At 37.8% G+C, this 23593-nt stretch overlaps 2 protein-coding genes across 7 annotated transcripts in view; both read left to right on the top strand.

Moving 5' to 3' along the window:
• Positions 1-4482, top strand: part of LOC125258704 (protein NLRC5-like) — a 239929-nt gene extending 235447 nt beyond the window's left edge. Inside the window, exons 25-28 of the mRNA XM_048175689.1 lie at positions 2764-2937; positions 3331-3504; positions 3685-3846; positions 4217-4482. Of these exons, the coding sequence (XP_048031646.1) occupies positions 2764-2937; positions 3331-3504; positions 3685-3846; positions 4217-4226 (520 nt within the window). The 3' untranslated portion in view covers positions 4227-4482. The remainder of the gene's footprint in view (positions 1-2763; positions 2938-3330; positions 3505-3684; positions 3847-4216) is intronic.
• A 3937-nt stretch (positions 4483-8419) lies between these two features.
• The window catches only part of limch1b (LIM and calponin homology domains 1b), an 80000-nt gene continuing 64826 nt past the window's right edge, over positions 8420-23593 (top strand). Inside the window, exon 1 of one of the 6 annotated variants that reach the window (XM_048176606.1) lies at positions 8420-8687. In XM_048176606.1, coding sequence (XP_048032563.1) covers positions 8565-8687 — 123 coding nt within the window. In that variant the 5' untranslated portion in view covers positions 8420-8564. The remainder of the gene's footprint in view (positions 8688-23593) is intronic. The other 5 variants (XM_048176601.1, XM_048176602.1, XM_048176607.1 and 2 more) reach the window with 5 other exon arrangements.

Genomic DNA, 23593 nt, shown 5'->3' with positions numbered 1-23593 from the left:
TCCGATCATCGTCGCAGCTTCCCTATGGGGGAAAGAGTGGTCATCTAAAAGCATCCTGGTTCATTGCGACAATGAAGCCACCGTACACTGCATTAACAAAGGCCGTTATGGATTTCCGCCTGTTATCAGTTTATTATAACTGCTAAACACATTCCAGGCTCTAAAAATCAAATTGCTGACTCTCTTTCCCATTTCTCTTTTCAGAAATTCAGGACACTGGCGCCAGAAGCAGATCCACTTCCAACCCCAGTCCCTCATTATTCTCAGCTGATCTTCCCATAAATCACCCCTTAAAATCTCTTCTGGACACTTCTATTAATACCATCCTCCAAGCAGTTTCACCTAGAACCCTCCAAATGTATTATACAGCATGGAAATCTTTCAAAAATTTTCACCTCTCTCACAACCTGCCATTTCCTGATTTTTCTCTTCTATCCATAATGTCATTCATATCTCACCTTAACAGTGTAAAAGGCCTCCAAGCTGGGTCCATAAAAGGCTATGTAAGCGGCATGCAGTTTTTCCATAAATTAGCTTATGGTAAACCCGCCTCCGCCATAAATAACTCTCAAACTTCCCTTCTCATCAAAGGAATTCAAAGAACCCATCCCACCCGCCCAGATACCAGACAGCCAATTACTATCGACATAAACTATCGACATACTCACCAAATGCATTTCAACACTTCGTCTCGGCTACCATTCCATCAACACGCTAGAAGCAATGTTCATCCTAGCTTTCTTCGGTTTTTTTCGCTCCGAATTAACAGTCACATCTAACTTCGACACTAATATCCACCCTACAGTTTCAGATTTACAAGTTGTAGATAATGAAACCATATCTTTTTTCATTAAACAAAGTAAAACTGAGCAAAAAAGGGTCACTTCATTTACATTTTTAATCTGCCAACTCCCATTCAGGCGTACCATTCTCTCATAAATTATCTGCAGTACAGATGTTCCTTAATGAAATCCTCATTCGATCGACTCTTCGCCGATGACTCCAATCATCCAGCCACAAGATTTTGGTTCCAAAAGCATCTTAAAGCAGTTCTCATCCAGTCCGGTATCGCAGCAAAACAATTTTCAAGTAATTCTTTCTGTATCGGTGCAGCAACCACAGTCGCCCAAAAAGGTCTCTCACAACAACAAATTCAAACCCTTGGTCATTGGTCATCAGAAGCTTTCAAAACCCACATCAGATCCAGCCACTTCCACATCAGAAACGCGCAACAAGCCCTAACCAATTAAATCGTTAATTTCCATCACCTGTACACCAGCCTGCATTTTCAGATCAATTCTATTATCTCGCCGTATTCACGCCAATCTAAAACCAACCATTGTATTTCGTTTTAGACTTTCAGTCAAATATTTTACAACATTGGAGGCTCCCCCATTCGCACACAGTGTGGGCTCCCTGTTCGTGAGCCGGGCTCAGTCCCCCTCCCGAAACGCCGGTCGAGCCCTCCCGTTCGAATAGCAGTAAGAGCCTGTCTGATTCAAATGTCGTTGGACACTCGCGTTCGTGTTGCAGTGAGGGTTCCCCATTTGTGGGTGGCAGGTCTATTCCTGTGTCCCAGCCCCTTCAAAGCGCTGGTCGAACCCTCCCAACCGAATGCAGTGGACACCCTCCATTCGACTGCTGGCGGGACCTACCCGTCCGATGCCGTTGAGCATTAAGCGACCGGTCGAACGGTCAAGCTCGATTTTTTGCAAATACCTTTTCATGTTACGGAAATTACTTTATTTTGATTTCATGTACGTGTAAACTTGTGAATATTAATATTGTACAGTATAATGTATGTCTTAATCTAATATTACTACTATTAATATTAATACCATAATTATTGTAATAAACATATTATCCATGTTTTAATTTTAACAGTAAAATTAAAATTGTGCAGCACTTTCTTTGCTAAAAAATGAAAGGGTTTATTTAAGTTTCATTTGTTTAAAAATAAATGAACGTTTTATGCCTTCATTTGATTACCAGAAAAAATTCAAATACACAGCATAGAAAAAAACACAGGGCCCTATTACTGTAAACAAATTAATAAATTAAGTTGGGCCCTACATTTTGAATTGCATAGCATCATATTTTTTTCATTGCATCGTATTGCATTGAAGTGCATTGTGTTGAATCGAATCTAAATCGTATTGCAGCACGGCATAATGGGGTGAATCGTATCGCATTGCATCAATAGTGGCTTCATATGTATCTTTAATGTATCATATCGTTGGCTATGCAGCGAGATGAGTATGGCATCGGCCTCAGTTATGGAGATGCACATCCCTTGAACAGACTAAAAACAGCGTAACAAATGACAGTAGATTATTCTAACAGAGTTACAGTTATACTGGACTAATGCTACTTTTCACTAAATATTAATTTATTGAGCAAAATGTGTATTTAGATGTTTGTAAACTACACTTTAAATGACTTAAAATAAATTGAATCACGTATAAGTTTTTCTTATGTTGAAAATATGAAATCTGTCCATTTAAATATTAACTTTTCTATTGTTTCTATATTGATCCTATATATTAATCTACAGTGATAAATTCACTTATTTGTGGAGTGAGGATGGATCCAGACCTGGATTGTAACTAGTGTCCTCAAATGCTCTTGTCTTGATTTGTTCATATCACGAAGTTTCCATGATTTTGCTGGAGTATTAGTGACTGTATGGTATTTATTAATGATTCATTTAACTCACATATGAACTGAACATGGATTTGAGGCATTTTCTCTTTCCGTCTTCAGTCTGTGTGTTTGCAGTATTACAGAGGAACAGTGTCTCAACCTGACTTCAGCTCTGAAATCAAACCCATCACACCTGAGAGAGCTGGACCTGAGCAGGAATGAACTAGGAGACTCAGGAGTGAAAAACCTCAGTGATCTACTGATGAACCCACAATTCAAGCTGGAAAAACTACAGTTAGTATCATTATACTGTACAGCAGTTACAGTGTGATTAAAGTTCACTGTTTAGTTTAAGACAACTGGACTCAAGTCACATCATTTATAGCGCTGCACCCTATTGGTCACACTGTGTTTTTTGGGTTTTTTTTTTTTACTAGTACATGAATTGTTTCATTTTAAGCATTTGACACAGTTTACTGATTGTGTACATGCTGGAATCTGATTTCACAACAGAATAAAGAAGGGACACATCTAATAGTTAAAACATGAAAGAGAAGAAACAGTATCTTCCAGCAAACAGAACTGGTGGACTGGGTTTCAGAACAGATTATTGGAAACTAAATGCTGCTGTAGCTCTTCAATAAGATGATCATCATAGATGTGAACTATTGTTATTTCTGTCTTCAGTCTGTTTAGTTGCAGAATTACAGAGAAACAGTGTGTCATCCTGACTTTAGCTCTGAAATCAAACCCATCACACCTGAGAGAGCTGAACCTGAACTGGAATAAACTAGGAGACTCAGGAGTGAAGCACCTATGTGACGTACTGAAGGATTCACACTGTAAACTGGAGAAACTGAGGTCAGTAACATTCACATACAAGAATCAAAATGCTGAAAATCACTTCAACAGTTTAAACTAAAACACTTTATACTCAATATTTCATGAAGAGTCTGAGTTCACATTATATTTGTGTAAAATTCTTCACCTTAATGATTTGTTTGTAAGATAATCTCTCTTCCTCTGTTTGTATCTTTCTAGTCTACTGAACTGTGGCATTACAGATGTTTCTTCTTTAACTCAGTCTTTGACGAACTCAAAAGCACTGCAGTTTTTAAAAGAGCTTGATCTGAGAGAGAATATGATAGGAGACTCAAATCAGCTGCTCAGTGACGTGATACGACACTCAAACTGTGACCTGAGGTGAGGAAACATCACTGTGATATTAAAGATCTTAAATCACCTCTGATATGTGAACAAACCTTTCAGATGTTCATGAAAGAAAATTATCATTAAGCTTTAATGCAATAAAAGGTTTGTGTTGACCTGCTTTATTAACTGTGTCAGTAGAAGTGAATCATTTCAGTTTGAAAAGTCATTCATGTTTTAAATGTATTTAAAACTCAAATATTGTTTGAGAAATATCTCTGCAAGATAATGTAAAGTCCGTAATTAATCTGATTACGGGAATTTAATGTAACTTCTTTTTACTCAAAAAAAAACATTAATTATAAGTAATTAGCAGTTTGTTCCACTGAACACTGATTGTTTTCTCTTCTGTTCCTCCTTACAGAGTATTTTAATCACCAAACGTCCCTGATGGATCGTTTACATCAGTTTAAATCTGTGAAATGATAATGAGAGGATCAGTGACCATCAGATGATCCACAGAAGAGTCTCTACTGCGTCTATGAGGAGAAATAAATGTGTGATTAATGTGTAAATGTGTTTCATACAGGTGGAAGAGACTCAGATTTACAGTTAAATAAAGCAGCATGTGTGTTAGCATGAGTATCAGAAACATGTGATATTGAATGATTAATGTTGCTTTAATATTCAGTCAGATGATGGTTTTGTGTTATTTAAAGGAGGAACAGGAGGAAGAAGCTCAGATGAGTCTGTCAGCAGAAATCTTCAGTATCAGGCCTACAAATATAATAATGTTTGGATTAAACTCATCCATAATGATTAAATTAATCATAAATGTGATCGTCAAGTATAGCACATAAATTATATAATATGATATAAAGTAAGTCTACAATCAAATTCGCATGTTAATTTTTTTTTTTCATTATCTCATCTTTTTTACAATTTTTGCACAGAATATATTCGTTTATTTTTGTCAAATAAACATTTTTACCAGTTAACAGCATTTTGTTCCTTCACTTGCTCTGGCCTAGAGAATCTAATGCATTTAGTTTAGAAATTATAATCTTCTCTTTCATCACATTTACATTTGCATGTAAATAAAATGATAAATATACAGTAAAGAGCAACTATTTTTGTGTGAAAAGTTCACTTTATTGAAGATACATAAGCAGAATCAGAGATTCTCCTGCTGAACCCTCATGTGCTGTTGTGGGTCAATATGACCCGTTTTGATTTTTGAGTTTTTGGAAATATCAGTTAACCTGTTTTTTCTTGAGATTAGTCATTATAATGCAAGTTTAAACTAAAACGTCGAAATACAATGTTGATAATAAACTCATTAAATTTTGAGTATAAAGTCATTGTTTCAAGACAAAACATTACATTTCAGAAACAATGTAGAAATAAAGTGTTTAGAATAAAGTCGTATTTTGAAAAAAGTCAAAAGGTCAAGAATAAACGACCAGTGTCCATTATATACTGATAGAGGACATGACAGATCACTTACTTAAGCTATATTTTAGACTTTCTTTCAATAACAAAGAAATACTATCAGCTTTAGCTAATTATAACAATAATAATTAGTATATGAACATTAAAAATCATTTTCAAGCTGCTGGGTCTTTTTAGAAGTCTTTTTCCTCCACCTAATCATTTATCATAAGATATGGAGATCTGACGTACTTTTTATTTTAAATGTTCCCATTTATCTCTATAAAATTCCACTTAAATTATTCATTGTAGCTATAATTTCTTGACAAAAGGGTAGAGTAGATTTTTATTCATTTCATTCTCATATCAGAAGACAAAATTAATCAAGCATATAATAATTACGGTGAGTGGATAAGTGGAGTTTTCCTGTTTGACAGATTAAAACATGAAAATATCTTGAACTTGTGTTAACCACAGACCTTATTTCAGTATGCCAGAAAACACCTGACGGCACAGGGCCGACAGCGGTGAGCGGAAATGAGCCGTCATCACGGCCACAACCGGGAGCAGAGGCACGGAGAACACCAGCAGAGACATCAGTGACCATCAGTGACCATCAGTGACCTGACAGGAGCAGATGAGCGGTCAGGGCAAGATTAAGTTAAAGGGATAGTTCACCCAAAATACTCATTATTTATCAATCTAAACCTTTCTTTTGAGGAACTCTTGGAGAAAGCCATAAACAATATACAGGTGCATCTCAATAAATGAGAAAGTCGTGGAAAAGTTCATTTATTTCAGTAATTCAACTCTGGTGGATCCAAAATGGTAAATGTTCATATTCATTCATTTTATTCATATTTCATGTTAATCAGTTATGGCTTATGATTTATCAATATTACATTTGATTTGAGATATTCATGGACTCCTACTCCATATATTAATCCTCATCATATTTCCAAGTATTTACTCTTTATTGTACCCTTTATGTTTATTCTTCATTTATTTTTAAGAGTATGTATGCTTGTTACATTCAACAGTTCTTCAAATGTTCCAGTGTGACAGGTCATGTGGACACGTTTGTGGTCAGATATTGGACGAGTACTGCAGAAGCAATGATGTTTTCAGAATCAGTTGCTCATTTGATCTTGTACCTTTATATCAAAATATGTCTTTTATCATTTCTTCAGACATTTGATCATGTAAGATCTGCAAAATTCCCTAAAGAGTGTCAAAACAACCCCTATATCTATTTTCTTCTATTTTTGACATTTATCCAGTCTATGACATAATGGTATGATATAACTCCATTTGACCTTTTCTTATTAGACCAAAACATAAGTTTGAGTGGGATGTAAGTTTTCCTATCCTTATGGTATAAACGGACTGGGTCTTTGATTGGTTGTTTATAAAATACCTGTGACTTAAATGTGAGGTCCCTCACAGAGTTTGATCATATTTGTGACATCTGACTGAAGGATTGTTAAATGCAGTGTTGAACTTTTTTCAGTAAGAAAGTTATCAGCTCCTCCAGGAATAATTTTCTTAGACATTTTTGACAACAAACGTTTAATCTTTTCAGTTTATTACTTGCAAGCAATGGCGCTTAAAGGGTTAGTTCACCCAAAAATGAAAATTCTGTCATTAATTACTCACCCTTGTGTCGTTCCACACCAGTAAGACCTTCGTTCATCTTCAGAACACAAATTAAGATATTTTTGATGAAATCCGATGGCTCAGTGAGGCCTGCATAGCCAGCAATGACATTTCCTCTCTCAAGATCCATTAATGTACTAAAAACATATTTAAATCAGTTCATGTGAGTACAGTGGTTCAATATTAATATTATAAAGCCACGAGAATATTTTTGGTGCACCAAAAAAAACCAAAATAACGACTTATTTAGTGATGGCCGATTTCAAAACACTGCTTCAGGAAGCTTCAGAGCGTTATGAATCTTTTGTATCGAATCAGCGGTTCGGAGCGCCAAAGTCATGTGATTTCAGCAGTTTGACACGCGATCCGAATCACTAATTCGACACAAAAGATTCATAACGCTCCGAATCTTCCTGAAGCAGTGTTTTGAAATCGGCCATCACTATATAAGTCGTTATTTTGTTTTTTTGGCGCACCAAAAATATTCTCGTGGCTTTATAATATTAATATTGAACCACTGTACTCACATGAACTGATTTAAATATGTTTTTAGTACATTAATGGATCTTGAGAGAGGAAATGTCATTGCTGGCTATTCAGGCCTCACTGAGCCATCGGATTTCATCAAAAATAACTTAAATTGTGTTCCGAAGATGAATGAAGGTCTTACGGGTGTGGAACGGCATGAGGGTGAGTAATTAATGACAGAATTTTCATTTTTGGGTGAACTAACCCTTTAACACAAAATAAATCTGCCTCAGCAATCTCTATAGAACTGATTTTTCAATAATCCTCATTAAGTAACACAAATGACCATGATTGGTCTGTACTGACCAGCGCTTAGAAAAGTAACACGTGACACAGTCACTTCAGCACAATCATGTGATCCTTAATAACTGCAACAAATGACAAATTACATTAAGAAATAGTGATGATTAAATACACAACCAGAGAACGTTTTATGTAAACTAATAAAAAAGTAAACTAATCATACCTGACTAATTAGACACAAAGTGCAGATTAAAGCCCCGCCCATTCTAATAGTAGCTCGTCATGTCCACTAGATGGCAGTGCGGTATCAAACACAAGAATGACATCAGCCACTGATTTCACTGATTTCACTGATTTCTTTTGACTATAAAGTTATCTTTATTGTATCTCAGAAGCACATGAGCACCTGTTAGTGTTTACAAAGAAAATCACCAGTAACACAATAAACAAGATCAGTTTGTTTACTTAAAATATTGAATTTAATAAAATAATAATAAACAGAAAAAAATGTAATGTAATAATCTAAATAAATGTTTGATCTTGTAAGCAGTGCAGCTGTGTATGAATATTTGAATGTATCTGATATTCATATGTATTTATTACTTATTTAAGAAAGTTCTTATGAAATGAGGCTCTGGAGCAGGGCGGCGCTGGGAAGCAATGCTCGACTCTGATTGGCTGTTTGGGCCGGTGGGCCGGGCTGGAACGCGAAGCTGCGTTCTGATTGGCTGTGTGAGGCGCACCGCGTCTCTCCTCTCATGCGCGAGTGCGGCAGCAGCCCTGCGTCACGACACACACACACACACACACACGCGCGCGCGCGCAGAGTCCTGAAATAACTTTACCTGGCGAGTCGCGTGTCTGTCCGTCACTCCGCGCGCGTGAGGTGGGGTTTACTGAGGCACAGGCTCTAAATGGCGAGTCGAGGATCGGATGCAGGACGACATCTTCCTCTGCAGCCTCATCATCATCATCATCATCATCACACCGAACCGGCGCCAGAACCTGCTGTCCGCGAGGCGCAGCGATGGATAGAGGTGCGTGACGTCATGCCACTGCGTTATTTGGGAATACATGGTGCGCGTGCACGCGCAGGTGTCTGTCTGCTGTATGAAGAATGCTTTAGTCATTCTGTTCACCTGTTGACATGAATCAGGAATGTTAATGGAATTGTTACTCAGTAGGAATGAGTCCTGATGGGATCAATCCAGAATCCTGTAAGGATCCAAATAAGATCTGAATCTCTCTTCATCTCGCTGAATCATTAGTTCAGGTGTGATATAATTTAATAATAGTTTATAAGGTTATAATTGCACTGAAATGATTCAGTTGTTTTGTGTTGACTTGTTGAAGTAAAGTTGAGATTTGTCAGAAAATCCAGTGGGATTTCTGTCATTATTCAGAATCACTCCAGATGCAGGAATGGTCAGTAAAAATCAAATAAGATCTTATTAAATGAACAAAATCCCTGTTTTATTTATCCCAGTTCATTTTCTGTTTATCCAGTTGGATTCCATTAGCATTCCTTCAGGATTTTAAAGGGTTTGTGCACAGATTCATTCAGGGTTTTTAGACTTTAGTTCAGTTTGGAGTTTAAAGTCTCAAAAAAACGGCATATGTCAGAGAGAAATGCATTATGGGAAGAAATGCAGGTTGGGAATTGGTGAATATCCATCGGTTGATGATTGAATGAAGGAAGATCTGAATGACAGTAAGAAAGAGGCGATAGACAGATAGATTCATAATAATGTAATGGTGCTTCATACTTGACTCTACATGCTTCTGCATTCATCTGGAGAGAAACACAGTTTCAGAGAGATTAACGTAAGCTCAAATGTTAGCTGTCTCTGATCATTGCCAGTGTCGTGTGTTCAGCTCGACCCGCAGCGGTCATACCCGGTGCCAGATGCCCCAAATAACTGTTTATTGAAAAGCACAGGCCTCAGCGAGAGGCTTTTGTGAGCGGAGCTTTTGTGTCCATTGTGTGTCTCTGCTGTGATTATTGTGTGAAACTGGAGTGTTTCAGCGCAGGGGTAAGGTGTGTCGCTCTTTATTCTTCATCCAGCACCTATGTCAACCTTCTCCAGTGAATGTACACAGACGATCCATGAGTTGTGTCAAAGCGCTATATGAATGCCTCATTCATTCATTCATCTGATGTTTTATCGTGGATCTGACTGACTGTTCTTCAGCTCCAGATGAATGTTTCATTCTTGCATTAACACAAAACCAAATGAATGAATGTTTTTCTTTTGGGAGTCAACAAAGAGCATGGGGATTGTGATGTTGACATATAAAACATTAGATGATTAGAGAAAGGCTGTTCTGGGCGGTTGCCAGAGTGTTGCTAAGGTGTTCTAAGAGGTTGCTAGGGCGTTGTTGAAGTGGTTGCTAAAATAACAGTGTAATAGTTCTCTGTAGCAAAATCAGTGTGGGATAAACTAGTGTAGGCATTAAATTTCAATACTTAACTCTTTCCCTCTTTCCATGTTTTTGTTTTTTTTAAGTTGCCAGCTAACGCCAGCATATTTGATCATTTTCTCCAAACTTTCATGACCTCCAGAATATTATGTTGTATGAATATCTGAACATGCAACAGTATATCAAACGAAAGAAGAACAGAGCCTCTGCTTTAACCAAAACAAAAACATTTTATTCTAGCTTCATGCATTATTTTTTATCAACACTTTAACAAAAAGTTTCATAAAATAAGCAACATTTTGAACAAAAAGCTGAGAAAATCACATTTTAGTCAGACTTCGTCAGATTCAGAGCGCTGATCAGAACACAGATGGAGTAGATCGAGTCCATCAAAGCTTCAGTCGTTTCCTCTTCATGGTTCAACATCTCATTCAGTAACTTTAGACAGTTTTGATTTAATGTTTGATGATCGTGTTATTTATGTGTCAGCAATGCTTCTATCGCTTGTTTCTGCTTCTTCTTCTCTGTGTTTTGATCCAGAGATTCTGTACTCTGTCAGAAGATGTGTAATAGCGCCCCCTACAGTATAACAGTCAAAACATGGATTGACGGAAAATTCTGTCATTTGGCTTGACGATCAGTTTTTCAGGGTGGGACATATCAAAAAGCTCTTTTGCTTTTGTTAAAATTGCTAATATATATATTTTAAGTCATAACCTCTGGCAAAGCAGTATTTGGATACTTCAGAGAACATTTAATTAGACAGAAAATCTGATGAGAAGCAGAAATGCAGAATGATGTCATCAAAATGGTTGGTCCGTATTTGTGGTAGAGAGAGACTGTACATTTTCAACACATATATCTTCTAAACGTGAATTCTGATTTCATGGAGACCTAAATATTGTAAGTAAAACAGTATATGTCAGAAATAGTCAGCTGCTAACAAACAAAAATCGTAAAGCCATGTTGAAAGATGACTAGTCTAAACTCAGTCTCAATTCTGAATTGACGCTTTTTAATTTAAGGTTTCTAATGTTGTTTTGGAGTCTCCTTCAACAGGTTTACATGCATCCAAGATCAAAAACACTTAAATATTCTCATAATATCCACTGCAGCATCAGCTCTTTTCTTAAAGTCTGAACACAGTTCGTTCGAAGCTTCAGTCCCTCTAAACTCCTCCTTTCTGAGAGCTGCTCTGCTCTGATTGGTCAGATGGCCCAGTCTGTTGTGATTGGTCGACCGTTTACAGTGCTGAATTTCAGCTCCAGATCTTCCTCAGCACATGATACAGTGACACAAACAGTAAATCAGTTTCAGCTCTAGTCCTTTGAAGTGCATCAAAGTGGATTTGCTTCGGCAGCAGAAAACAGCGTCAACATGAACAACGTGAACCAAACTCTTGTTTGGCAAAGGAGACGCTGTTCACTGGCAGCTGATGAAGAAAATCAATCAATCAATCAATCAATCAATCAATCAATCAATCAATCAATCAATCAATCAATCAATCAATCAATCAATCAATCAATCAATCAACCAAGGTTGACCAAAGTTCTTTTTCAATGAATAAAAGAATCACAATGAATTAAGAAGGAAACAAGATAGAGAAACAAAATAAACAATCAGGCAATCAACAATATACAACAGAGACACAAAATAACATGCTTAATGAATGTTAAATGTCAAGGAGAATAAATATATCTTAAGATAGGATTTAAAAGCAGATGGGGCGTGCCTAATGTAAAGAGGAAGGCTATTCCACACTTTCATTCCAGCGGGAGCGAAAATGAGATCACCATGATTATAAAGTTTAACTTTGGAGACAGTGAGTAGGTCAAGGTTACAGGATCTTAGGGTTCGAGAAGGGAATAATCTAACAGCAGCTGAAGAGAGATTATATTAGAGATAGATTTGGGGAGCATATACAGGGAAAACAACACCGGTCCCAGGATTGATCCCTGCAGAACACCACAACCAAGAGTAATGTTGGAAGATGAGTGATGCCCCAGACGAACAGTAAACCATCTATTTGACAAATAAGAGTGAAACCACTGTAATACAGTACCATGAAGATCCCACAAAAGTCTCCAGGCACGACAGGAGTGTGTTGCGGTCAAACAAATCAAATGAAGAGATCTAAAAGGACTAGAGCCATAGATTTCCCTGAATCAGTCGTGAGAAAGATGCATTTGAGACTCTTAGATGAGCAGATTCAGTGCTGTGTAAAGCTTTAAAACCTGATTGAAAAACTTCATTGGTAGAATTATCTGACAAGAAAGATTGTAATTGAGAGAGTACAACTTTCTCCATGATCTTTGAAATAAAAGGAAGGTTTGAAATAAGCAAAAAGTTGGAAAGAGATGCAGGATCAAGATTCTGTTTTTAAGAGACAAAGCTGAGATCTGTTCATTGATAAGCTCAAGATTCGAGATGGTCAGATCAAACTTTGTGCCCATTTAAGATGTTCTTGTTTGTTCACAGTAAACTCAGTGTCATCTGATCTGCTAACATGCATGTGGACGATTCATCTCGCAGCTGCAGGATCAATTCTGCATATCCAGACTGATGAGAAAGAAAGAAAGAAATAATAATGGTGGAGATAATGGAGAATGGTGTTAAAAGTCAGGCAGCATCTTGACTGAGGAAAGCAGTGCTCCTGCCAATAATGAATTCAGTTGTGATGATCTCGGGTGTGCAGACATGTTTCCCTGCGGCTCAGAGCCGGTCCTGAGGAGCCGTGGAGAGGGTCATGTGGGGTGACGGCGTGTGATGATGACACTCGGAGGGGCGGGACCTTGCAGGAATGGATGAGACGTTCCCTGGAGCTGTTTTGGAAAATGAGGGAGGTTTGTTCAGTGTTTATGGCATTGTCTGTCATGATCCTCTCAGATGGTTTAGATCTGTGTTTGTGCATGTGTGCCTACAGTAGATTTACAAAACCAATCTGATGAGTTGATCAAGCAGTTAAATGGTAGTTATAGGACATATATTATATGAGTATAAAGTGACAGAGATATTGTGACTTAGATTGAAGATATGATACTCACTGTCGTTCTGAAGCTGTATGACTCTCTCTGGTTTGTTACAGTAACAGTCTGAACTGTTCTCTATTTTACAACAAAAGTGGATTTATATTGTCAAGCAGCATGAAATTAGCATAAAAATTGTCTTTAAGAGTTTTGCACTCTGAGATTTCCTTGATCTCGACATGTGAGAAGCGATGAGATTTGACATCACTGGCATCAAACCTGGTGTGAGCGTCTGAATGAACACAAGCGTGAATGAGGTTTGAGAGCTGTGATGACGGAGGACGAGATCTTCAAGTGTGAGTTTGGAGTGACGTGAGGATGAGAGTTTTGTCCCTTTAAGGATCACAGACTGAAGTGTGACGATAGAGGGATCTGAGAGAGGATCATGAGGATGTCCATGGGAATATTTTAGTTTTTTCCTCAGACATATTAAAAAAATTCATAAATTTTCATAAATGGTACTCGCCAGGGCCGGTTCTAGACATTTGGAGGCCCTAGGCAAACTTTATGTTGGAGGCCCCCTGCTCCACACCCCTCCTAATAAAACAAATATTATTACTCCTTACCTTTTTATTTGACATCTGTTATTAACATTTTTATATTTTTATATAGCTAATATATATACAGCTATGGAAAAAATTAAGAGACCACTCCAAGTTCAGAAATCAATGTTAAGTGGTCTCTTAATTTTTTCCATAGCTGTATATATATATATATATATATATATATAGTTTTATTTACTATATAATATAGTTTTATTTTTTAGGTAATCTCTTTTTTTTTTTTTTTTTTGGTAGTAATTTGTTCAGTAATTTATTTACAGTAGCCTAACAAATGCCTTAATCATTTTTTTGGACAGGATTTTTCCCTCCTTTTGAACCAATTTAAACAATATTATCATATGTATTGCAATGCAATACTTAAAATATGCACTATACACTCTTAAAAATAAAGGTTCCAAAAGGGAGTTTTTACACAGTGATGTAGAGCTTAGATTCTCTGTCTGCCCGAGCCCGAGCCCGGACCCGACCCGACCCGACCCGCCGGGTCGGGCCGATATTTCACGCCACCGTCCTCGGGCCGGGTCGGGCCCTTGATAAAACACGTCACGTGTCATGGGCAGCGTCTCGTCCACTTGCACTTGCTGTCTCGCACGCGTGACGCATCACACCTGCTGTGCGTGCTGTAGCATACTATTTAGTAGCTTAAATGCAACATGGAGCTTGAAGAAGCAAAGAAAAAATTAAAACAGGAGAATTAACTTTGAGCAAGTTTGGTGGAAAATCGGAGGTATGGAAACATTTTAAACTAGTCGTGGGGAGTGACAACATATGTGTTGGCTTTGTCTCGTGCATTAGCTAAATGCAGCACGCTGCTCGCCTATGACAAACAACGCAATTTACATGCTTCTTCCTTGTCGTATTATTCATTAAGATAATAATTAATAAATGCACGCACAATTATGAACTTGATAAATGTTACAGATATGTTTTACTATGCACAAACAAATGCCTTTCAACTTACATGTGCAAAATTCAGAATTAAATGAATGTGCTGCAATTTGTACAAAAAGAGAGTCTGTAGTAGCCTACGTATTTTAGCCATTAAATAAGCACATTTAGTTTCAAGTTTGTTAAGGGATTTTTTGAAGAAAGATTTTCTTTAAAGTGAATTTCGTTTAGTATAAAAAGTATCCTGGAAATTAACAGTTATTTATATGTTTAATAAATGAACATTTATTAAAATATATGTTTAATAAATGAACATTTATTAACAAGTTTAATGAATAATAATTAAACAATAAACATTTTGCTTATTAATAAATGTTCACCTTTTGATTGTTATTGTTGCCTCTAGTAATTATGTCTGATTTTTAATTTCAGACCTATTTTTGGTTCATTTTAAGACAGCCATATAGTCATTTTTAAACAGCTGGGTAAAAAAAAAAAAAAAAAAAAAACTGCCCAGCACCTTGGGCAAACATTTAACCCAACCACTAGGTTTGTCCATTTTCAACCCAGCATTTTTTTTAGAGTGTGGAACCATTTTTTTTTTTTTTACTTAGTGTGAAGAACATTCTAAAACAATGTAATGGAACTTTTTCACAAACCTACACAACCTACACAAATCTACACAAATCAACTATATCGTAAAAGTGAAAGTGACAAACTTAAGCATAAATACTTAATTAGGCCTACTTTATAAAATTGTACGTTGATTTTTCAATAAATATAACAACAATATTTATGTTTTGAAAACTGAAAGTATGTAGCATTGCGGTATAATGTAAACAGCAGAATTTAAAAGGTACAGACAGTTGAGATACTGTTTTCGAACATTAAAAAAAGTAGCCTACTCTAGTGCTCTAATAGCATACTCTAGCTTTTTTTTTTTTTACTTTGAATACGAACTTTGCTTTTACTTAAGTATATATTCCGCTCCTGACTCGATGTCATTCATTACGCACAAATTTAAAGTGTCTGGACGCGTCAACGGCGCTCGCGTTCTTTTAAACTCGGCAAATGATATATCCAGAAATAACGCCGATCGACAGAACACGTTTATTTTTAGAATACATTACAATCAGTCCAAAAGAGATTATGACAACTCGCACACCTGCGAACTGCACTTCTTTGAGTGCCTGTTTAGCCTTTCGCTTTGCACCACATGAAGGATGTTCGTTTCAGCGCAATCATAATTCAATGAATTAAAGCCAGTCAGCTGCAGAAAAGTTGCATTTTCATAACTTTTTTTTTTCATCTATTTAGAAGGTGGGACCCACTTTGATACAGTTACAATAGTTGGTTTCAATACTAAGAGTCACTGAGGTGAGAGTCACTGTGAATTCATTTATATCCAATGGAAAAAGAGCCTAGTATTTTGCTAGGGGGATGTCACGGCAGTGGAGGCAGGAGGCCCCTCCTCCGTGCCCGAGGCCCTAGGCAACTGCCTGCTCTGCCTATAGGTAGCGCCGGCCCTGGTACTCGCACATACTTTCATGCAGTAGTTTATTTTTCTTTGTGTAGTGGAAAGGAACTGATTGGGTAAAGAAAAGCGGGTGTTTCGTATCAGAATGCTGTCAGTCTCTGTGTGTGAATACAAACACTTACTACTGTATAGTGAGCATCAGACATGAGCAGAAGAGTCTGTCTTAAAACAGCTGAAAAGCACCTGCATGACCTACTGCTTCTGCAGTATTTTGAAGTGTGCATTCAAAGGACACTTTACTGTGTGTGTGTGTGTGTTTTAAGTGGGACAGAAGTGATGTACTCATGGGAGCTGGGCTCTTTTTGCTTATCAGGGTAAAGTGCCGCCTGTGTGAACCGTAGACACACACACACACACACACACACACACACAGTGACTGTAAACACTCAAACACTGCCCAGTCCAGATCTTTAGTGGTGTTTGCTAAGGCAAGCGTTATTATTATTATTGGTCATACTTTGAGATGGAAGAGAGATCAGCAAATCCTTAAAGTCACCATGAAATCAAAATGGACAATTTTTGTTTTTTATGGACTATTACAGTGTTTATTATATATGATTTATCGGTTCACATCATCATTATTGTGTTAAATTCATGTTCCTCATAATCTTGAATCAGAATATCTTCCTCCTGCAGCATCTCTTCTCTTCTCTGATGATGAGGGCGGGGCAACCTGTCACTCACATGAGATCCACCAATAGCAATCCACAGCAATCCAATCAATTCCCCACAGACAAAATCAAGCCCCGCCCTACATTTGTTCTTGTTTGCAAAGCGTTTCACTCTGATATACAGATTAACTTCTACTCCGTTGCACTTAAGTCACATTTATTTGTAGTGTTTTTCAAAGCACACTGTTTCAAAGCAGCTTTACAGAAAACTCTGGTGTTAATGTTTATAATATTTTAATACTTTATAGTTGCATTTGTCAGATTAGATCTGAGTGATCATATAGTTTACATTCTGTGACAATACAAGCGATCAAGCAGTTGAGAGATTCCTCATGTCTTGCTCTCACTCGTCTTTCTGGTTTCTGTTTTCAGTTTGTTCAGAATTTGACTATAAAATGAGCTGCAGAGAGACGGAGCAGCGCTCTTCTGATCTTCTGTGTGTTCATTAACACTCCTCTGTGTCTCATGTTAACACAGCTGTGATGAAGCTCTGTAGATCATCAGATCTGTGGAAGTGAAGCGCCTGTTCAGAAGAGACAGGACTGTGATTTACTCTTCTGGTTCAGTTTGGTGTGATTTGCTGCTGATATGAAGATAGTTGTAGTAAAGCACAGAAATGAACAGCTCTGATGTGTTCAACATTAACATTGTATGATGAATGTGAATTGTTTTTTGCGAATGCAAAGTAGGTTATGCATTTATAAATCATATTTTGTCATTAAGTCCATTTGGAGACAGTCTAACAGTGGGAATGTTCTCATGGCTCTCATCGGATGTGACATCGTCCTACACACAGATTCAGATTCAGATCGTGGGGAACAGTGACGGCGCGAATGAATGAAGCCTTTCAGAAAGCATCACACACACACTATTATAAATGAGCTTCACATACAGATGTGTTTTGTCTAGACGGACAGACAGTACAGTCATCATACATATAATGTCACACATTTACACACATTAAAGAGATCAGAAATCCTCTCTTAACTCTACACACACACACACATGCTGTCATGCCCACACCATTACATTCCTCGGATGTTTAATTCAGTATACCGCCTTAAAACACACACACACACACACAGTCGGTCATTACGCTGGAGAATGACACAGTCAGACCTCAGCTGACCGATGTGTGTCTGCTCATCTCTCTCTCTGTCAGCTGAGAACAAACCCAACCCGTCATTGCTGTGCCCGTATGCTCTCGGCATTATGAAAGTCATGCTTTGCCATGAAAAGGAGCTGCTCTGTAGGGCGTTCACACTGATTCTCTGTAAAGGAACTAAACTCACACCACTTTCTGTGACCAGAAGTGTATTGAGTGAGAAGAGATGGATCTGTTTCATTCTCATTGTACTTAGTCCAGAATTCATGTACAGTCAGTCAGTTGTGGCTTTCTGTGTATAATTTATTTAATGACAAATAAAAGTTGACCGGCACTATTTTAATCAGCCGAGGCTCACTGGGAAACATTCTTCTCAAATTCACACAGAGACACACTGAACATGCAGAATTCAGATTCAACAGCAGTCTTTTTGAGCTTCAATGTTCACAGACACTAGTCCATATCAAGATCTGATTCATTCTACAGCACTACTTTTGATTTGACTTTTGACTTTTGATATTTACCCAAAAATGGCCAAATTCCGTAACATTCAACATATTGTACATTTCATTTATATTACTGGATTCACATCCTGGCTGGAAAAATACCCAAACATCTTAAACCAGTCTAGTCTGGTTTGCTGGTTTTAGTTGTTCTGTCGGCTAGTTTTAGAGGACACTTTTCTGCTGGTCTGGTTTGGAGATCAGTCGGCCGACCAGAGAAACACCAGCTTGACCAGACCAGGACAGCAGATCATAGACGGCATGAAATGGAAATCACAACCAACTTTTCTCCCTATTATGATGTAAAACTAAGTGATTCGGTTTATCAAACAAGAATGAACAATGTAGGAAAGGATTTGACTTTGTCCATTGGGAATTAGGATCATAAAAAGAGTGTGTTGCAAACTAAATAGAGGCAGATCTCAGTGCATGTTTGCAGTCAGTTATGGAGGGCAGGCATTGATTTTTATTTATTTATTTTTTACAGCAGGAATTTCACAAAGATTGAGGAATTGCATTGTCTCTTTCATCTGGAATGTTTCTGGTCACAGCAGGTTTTCATTCAATAATATCCTACAGTGAAGATGTGAAACGAACCACAGAGACTATGACAGTCCTTCACTGAAGATCTCAGCTGTGTGAATGATTGACAGGTCTGATCTGCCACTCTTGACTTCAGCTCTTCATTATAAGCCATTGTTTATGGGATGTTCTGATGTTGAGATGTCAGAAGGAGCTATATCTCAAATATGGCTTGCAGACACACATTTTTCATATGAACTGAATCACTGAGTGAGGAACAGTGTTGAAGATCACAGTAACTCTGAGCACAGCGTGATGTTGTGAGAGTCACTGATCTCCATTCTGGCATGAAGTCATGATGGTGTCTGTGTGTTTCTTCTCTACTCATTCTCCATTAACTAGCCTGACATATGAATTATTTTGGGTAGGGTGTAAACATGGGAGTGTTCAGGAGTCGTCTAGACCTCTGCTGGTGTCGCTGCTGGAGACCAACAACTTATACTCTTGTGTAATGCATGTTTATTTTTTGTTCTTTCTTGTCATTCATTCATCATCTTCTCTTAATTTTCGCAAACCATTATTTCGCTTCTCTTCAGCTATGATAAAGACATCCACTCTTGCATGTTTGGGCATTTTGGGGGCGGAGCAATGAAGGGAGGGGCGTGTCTTTCTCAGAAATCACTTACTGCACCTTTAACAGGCTGATCGGAGAGCTTACTGAAAACACCAATAAAACACAAACTTTGATAGGATTGTATGTTTTTTTTTTCAGTTTAAACATACAATATTCAGATATTTATTGAATTATTTAGATTAATTCTTATTCATTAATTGACTTATTTACACTTTTGTTCCTGCATTCTGCAATAGATATCTTACAGAACATGTTTTTATGATGGCGTGTCCAGTTAAACATAATGTAATGAATCAATGTCAATTCAAAACAATGGACAAATCCAGAGACTGTCTGGGGATAAGAATATTTACATTGAATGTACAGTCTTACACTAGAGTCAATCCACTGTGTCACTCTTGAACACAGCATTAATATGAGAAATAGTCCTTACATATATTGTATTATATTCCAGCGACCATAAAACCTTGTTTGTGTTTTTGAATGTGACTGTAGAAATCAGTTCTTTAGCTGCTTATATAAGCTGGTTTCTGCCTGAATCCTCTCAGTTTTCTGCTGTAATTAGCTATTATGAAACTGCATAGAGATCATTCATGAGTTTCTTTAGCTCTCTTTCAGAACGCCTCAGTATTGTTGGTTCAGTCGCTGCCGGCCCCGTCGCCTCTGAATGAAGCCTCTCTGTCTGAGGGATTCCTCAGGGATGAAATATGATTATGGATCAGAGAATGGAGTCATTATCAGCCACACACACACACACACACACACAGGTTTGACGAGAGTCCAGGGTTCATGACCTCCGGCTAAATCAGCTCAAGTCTTTCCGATCAGGAGCTGGAGGCGTGAGCATCGAGAGAGAGAGAAACTCTGTGTGTCAGGCCTTTGAGTGCTTCATTTATCCAGCGCAGGTGAACACAACAGTGTGTGTGTGTGTGTGTGTGTGTGTGTGTGTGTGTGTGTGTGTGTGTGTGTGTGTGTGTTTGTCACTCCCTCAGGCTCAGGAAACAGCTTGTACACGCCTCTGTTGTCATGAATAATGCTCTGACAGATCATAACTGGGCCAGTGACATACACAAGTGTCCATGATAACCTTTTACAGTGCTTGCTTTATATTGTTCTGTTTTTGAATTGCATTTTTGAATTATTTTGGACTAAGTTAATATTGACCCAATCGTTTGTTCCACACACTGACCTGTAATAGCCTGGAAGTATTAGAGGAAGTGACCTAATCATCTCCAGATATAGATCCAGTTGTGTTGTTGAGATCCCAAAGCTGAAACAGACGGATGTTCGTGTGACTCTGAACAACACTTCGAGAGGCATTTTTGTAGTTTACGTGAAATCTCCTGGGAGAGGATTAAATTCAAGGAATATCCCAGGGGGTTTCCCACAATTCAACTTGTATTACGTCTGTAAGGCTCTGTGGCTTTCTATAGGCTACAAATCTTTTTGCTTTGAGTTTAAGGCACTGATTTACTCACACTTTACCTGAAACACACGAGTGCCTTCTGAAGGGCGTCACTGCCGCAAATCACTGAGAGAAAATACTGCTTAAAGTCGGCATGAAACTGAAGGTTTTTTCCCCTATTGTGACGTATATCCGAGTCAAACAGCTTTTGGAATGAGACAAAAGTGCAGGGCGGGACTTGATATCATTCTCGGGAATTGATTGGATCAGATCTTAATGTCAGTTGTGGAGGATCTTTAGTCCCACCCTCCGCCGAGACACACATCATGAAGAGAACGGACATTGTTTCCGGAAGTTATTTTGATGAAATATTATGAGCGCACATGAATTTTGAAAAATAATGATGCACACGGATGTAGATAAAATGTAGGGCGGGTCTTGGTTATGTGCACCAGTGGTTGATTGGATGTTGAGATGTGGGTGTGGCTCTCAAAAGCGGTGGCAGATGAAGGTGGTTTAAGATGAATAAATGATTGGAGAAGAGCATACGTCACCAGACTCAGAGAGGAGACTGACAGTGAGTTGTATGAATGCACAGATGAATTGTTCTCAATCAGATCTATGACATGCAGCTAGAAAACAGACAGGGTGAAATCTCATTTCATCAGGTTTTCCCAGTATTGATCTTCTTCATATTAGCTTAGTTCAAACATTGGATTTAACGGCGAGTCAGTTTTTGGATCTTGTAGCCCCTCAGGGTTTCAGAACGGCAGGATCTCTGCGCGTGGGACTCGAGGAAGCTAGGATTAATGGGATCTCTCCAGCAGGAGGAACGGCGGAGTGAACGACCCACCCGCTGGAATGGAGCGCTGGATCAAACCTTGGGAAAATGGCACAGGGACAGATCTTTGTGAGTCCGCAACACGAGACGCAGGAGAACTGGCACAGACACGGACACACTTACTCGACGTGAAAGAGTGTGTGACTCGACTCTGAAACACTTTACATGAAGCAAACACTAACATTTCTACTCGCCGAATTCCTTTTCTTTTTATTTTAATTGGGGCAGATCATGGAAAACAGGATTTTCTTGCTAATTTAAAATTATTTTGATTTGCTTCCTTCCCAGTCCTTAATGAAACTCAGCTGCAAAAACTGTGTCATTCAGAAGGAGTCAGAACTATCAGCACACTGACCTCCTGGATTCAGCCTACATATCAATGTCTCATTCTGAATGAAAACAGGTTAGCCAATCATAGCTGAGGTCAGAGGTCTCAGAGGTGGAGTAGCTCTCATGCGGACGATGCTGAGGATCCTAAGAGTACAGTTATACGACAACAATGTACTAAAAACATGTTTTTCGCTTACAGATGACAATGTTGTCAAAACGATCTCACGGATCACGGCTAAAATGGCTGTATTCTGCTGTCAGGCCAGTAGATGGCGATGTAAAGAAGAAACACTTGTAAAGAAACACTAGACTGAACGTGTAATACACGTGCATGACGTAACCGTTTTCACAAATTCATGTTTTTGTAGTTTACACAGCTATAGTTGTCAAAAACCTGCACTTTGAAACCCTTTTTAAAAAGTTTGTTTCCAGGCCCCCAAAACTGTTGTCGACAAACGCATAAAAAAATGCATAAAAAAGTTTTAATTTTTTAGTTGACAATGGTGTCATGTAAACGGATGCTAAGATTTACATGCTGTTTTTTTTTTTTTTTTTTTTTTTTTTTATAAATGTATGCACACCTTTTGTTTACCCTTACAAATGAAAATTAAAGATTATGCCAAACAACTTAATATGATTTCTTTTCAAGGTTTTATGTCAGAAAATTTTAATGCAAATGTTTATGCAAAAATATAAATTATAATTTTTTTTGTCATATGAAAGTAAAAGTTTGTGCTAGTAAAATGAGTATGTTTTGTTTGAAAACATTTCAGAGCATCACTGATGTTTTGATGTAAATTTAGACAGTCAAGAGTTTTAAGTTAAGTTCATACTGTAATTCTCATATTACATGTTCTTATAAACTTCATCCAATGATATATTAACATAAAATTGCTCTTAAATATTGATAAAATTATATATTTCTTTGCATTACACTAGTTTATACTGTAGCTCTCATATCATTTTAAATTTAAAGAATTTCTCCATTTTTAATTAATAAAAATAGGGTAAATGAAGTGTGGTAAAAACATGGTAACGTTTTGTGCATTCACTCATTAATGAGACGTTATTGATTAGATACAGTATGGTAGTTGAAAAATAGTAAGTTAAGCTCATGTTACACTGAGTCAAAATTCAGCAGTTTTTAAGGCCTTACGAGGGCTAATATAGACTAGAGTCTCTGATCTGGAGGGTGTTTGATATGAATCGGGTCTTTCTTCACTGAGCTTGTGTTCAGCGCTGATGCCTGAGAGAAGGGTCACGCTCAGTGTATTTCAGGGTCTGCAGAGATGTTTTCCCTCTGCTGGGCGGATATTGAGGCCTTCAGGGGCACGTGGAGAAAAAAACACTTTATTTAAGACATTTCATGGCAAATCAAAGCAGATCCTGGTCTGTGCAGCTGTCGGCTTTACTGTAAGAGTTGTACTACAGCTTTTCTATAATAGATCATCGATCACAAACCATCTACACATGACCTGTTTTGTGAATCATCTCTAA

The sequence above is a fragment of the Megalobrama amblycephala genome, linkage group LG23 (genome assembly GCF_018812025.1).
Source record: "Megalobrama amblycephala isolate DHTTF-2021 linkage group LG23, ASM1881202v1, whole genome shotgun sequence".
Lineage (NCBI taxonomy): Eukaryota > Metazoa > Chordata > Actinopteri > Cypriniformes > Xenocyprididae > Megalobrama > Megalobrama amblycephala.
Note: the sequence above shows the minus strand (reverse complement) of the source record. Positions and strands in the feature narration are given on the sequence as shown.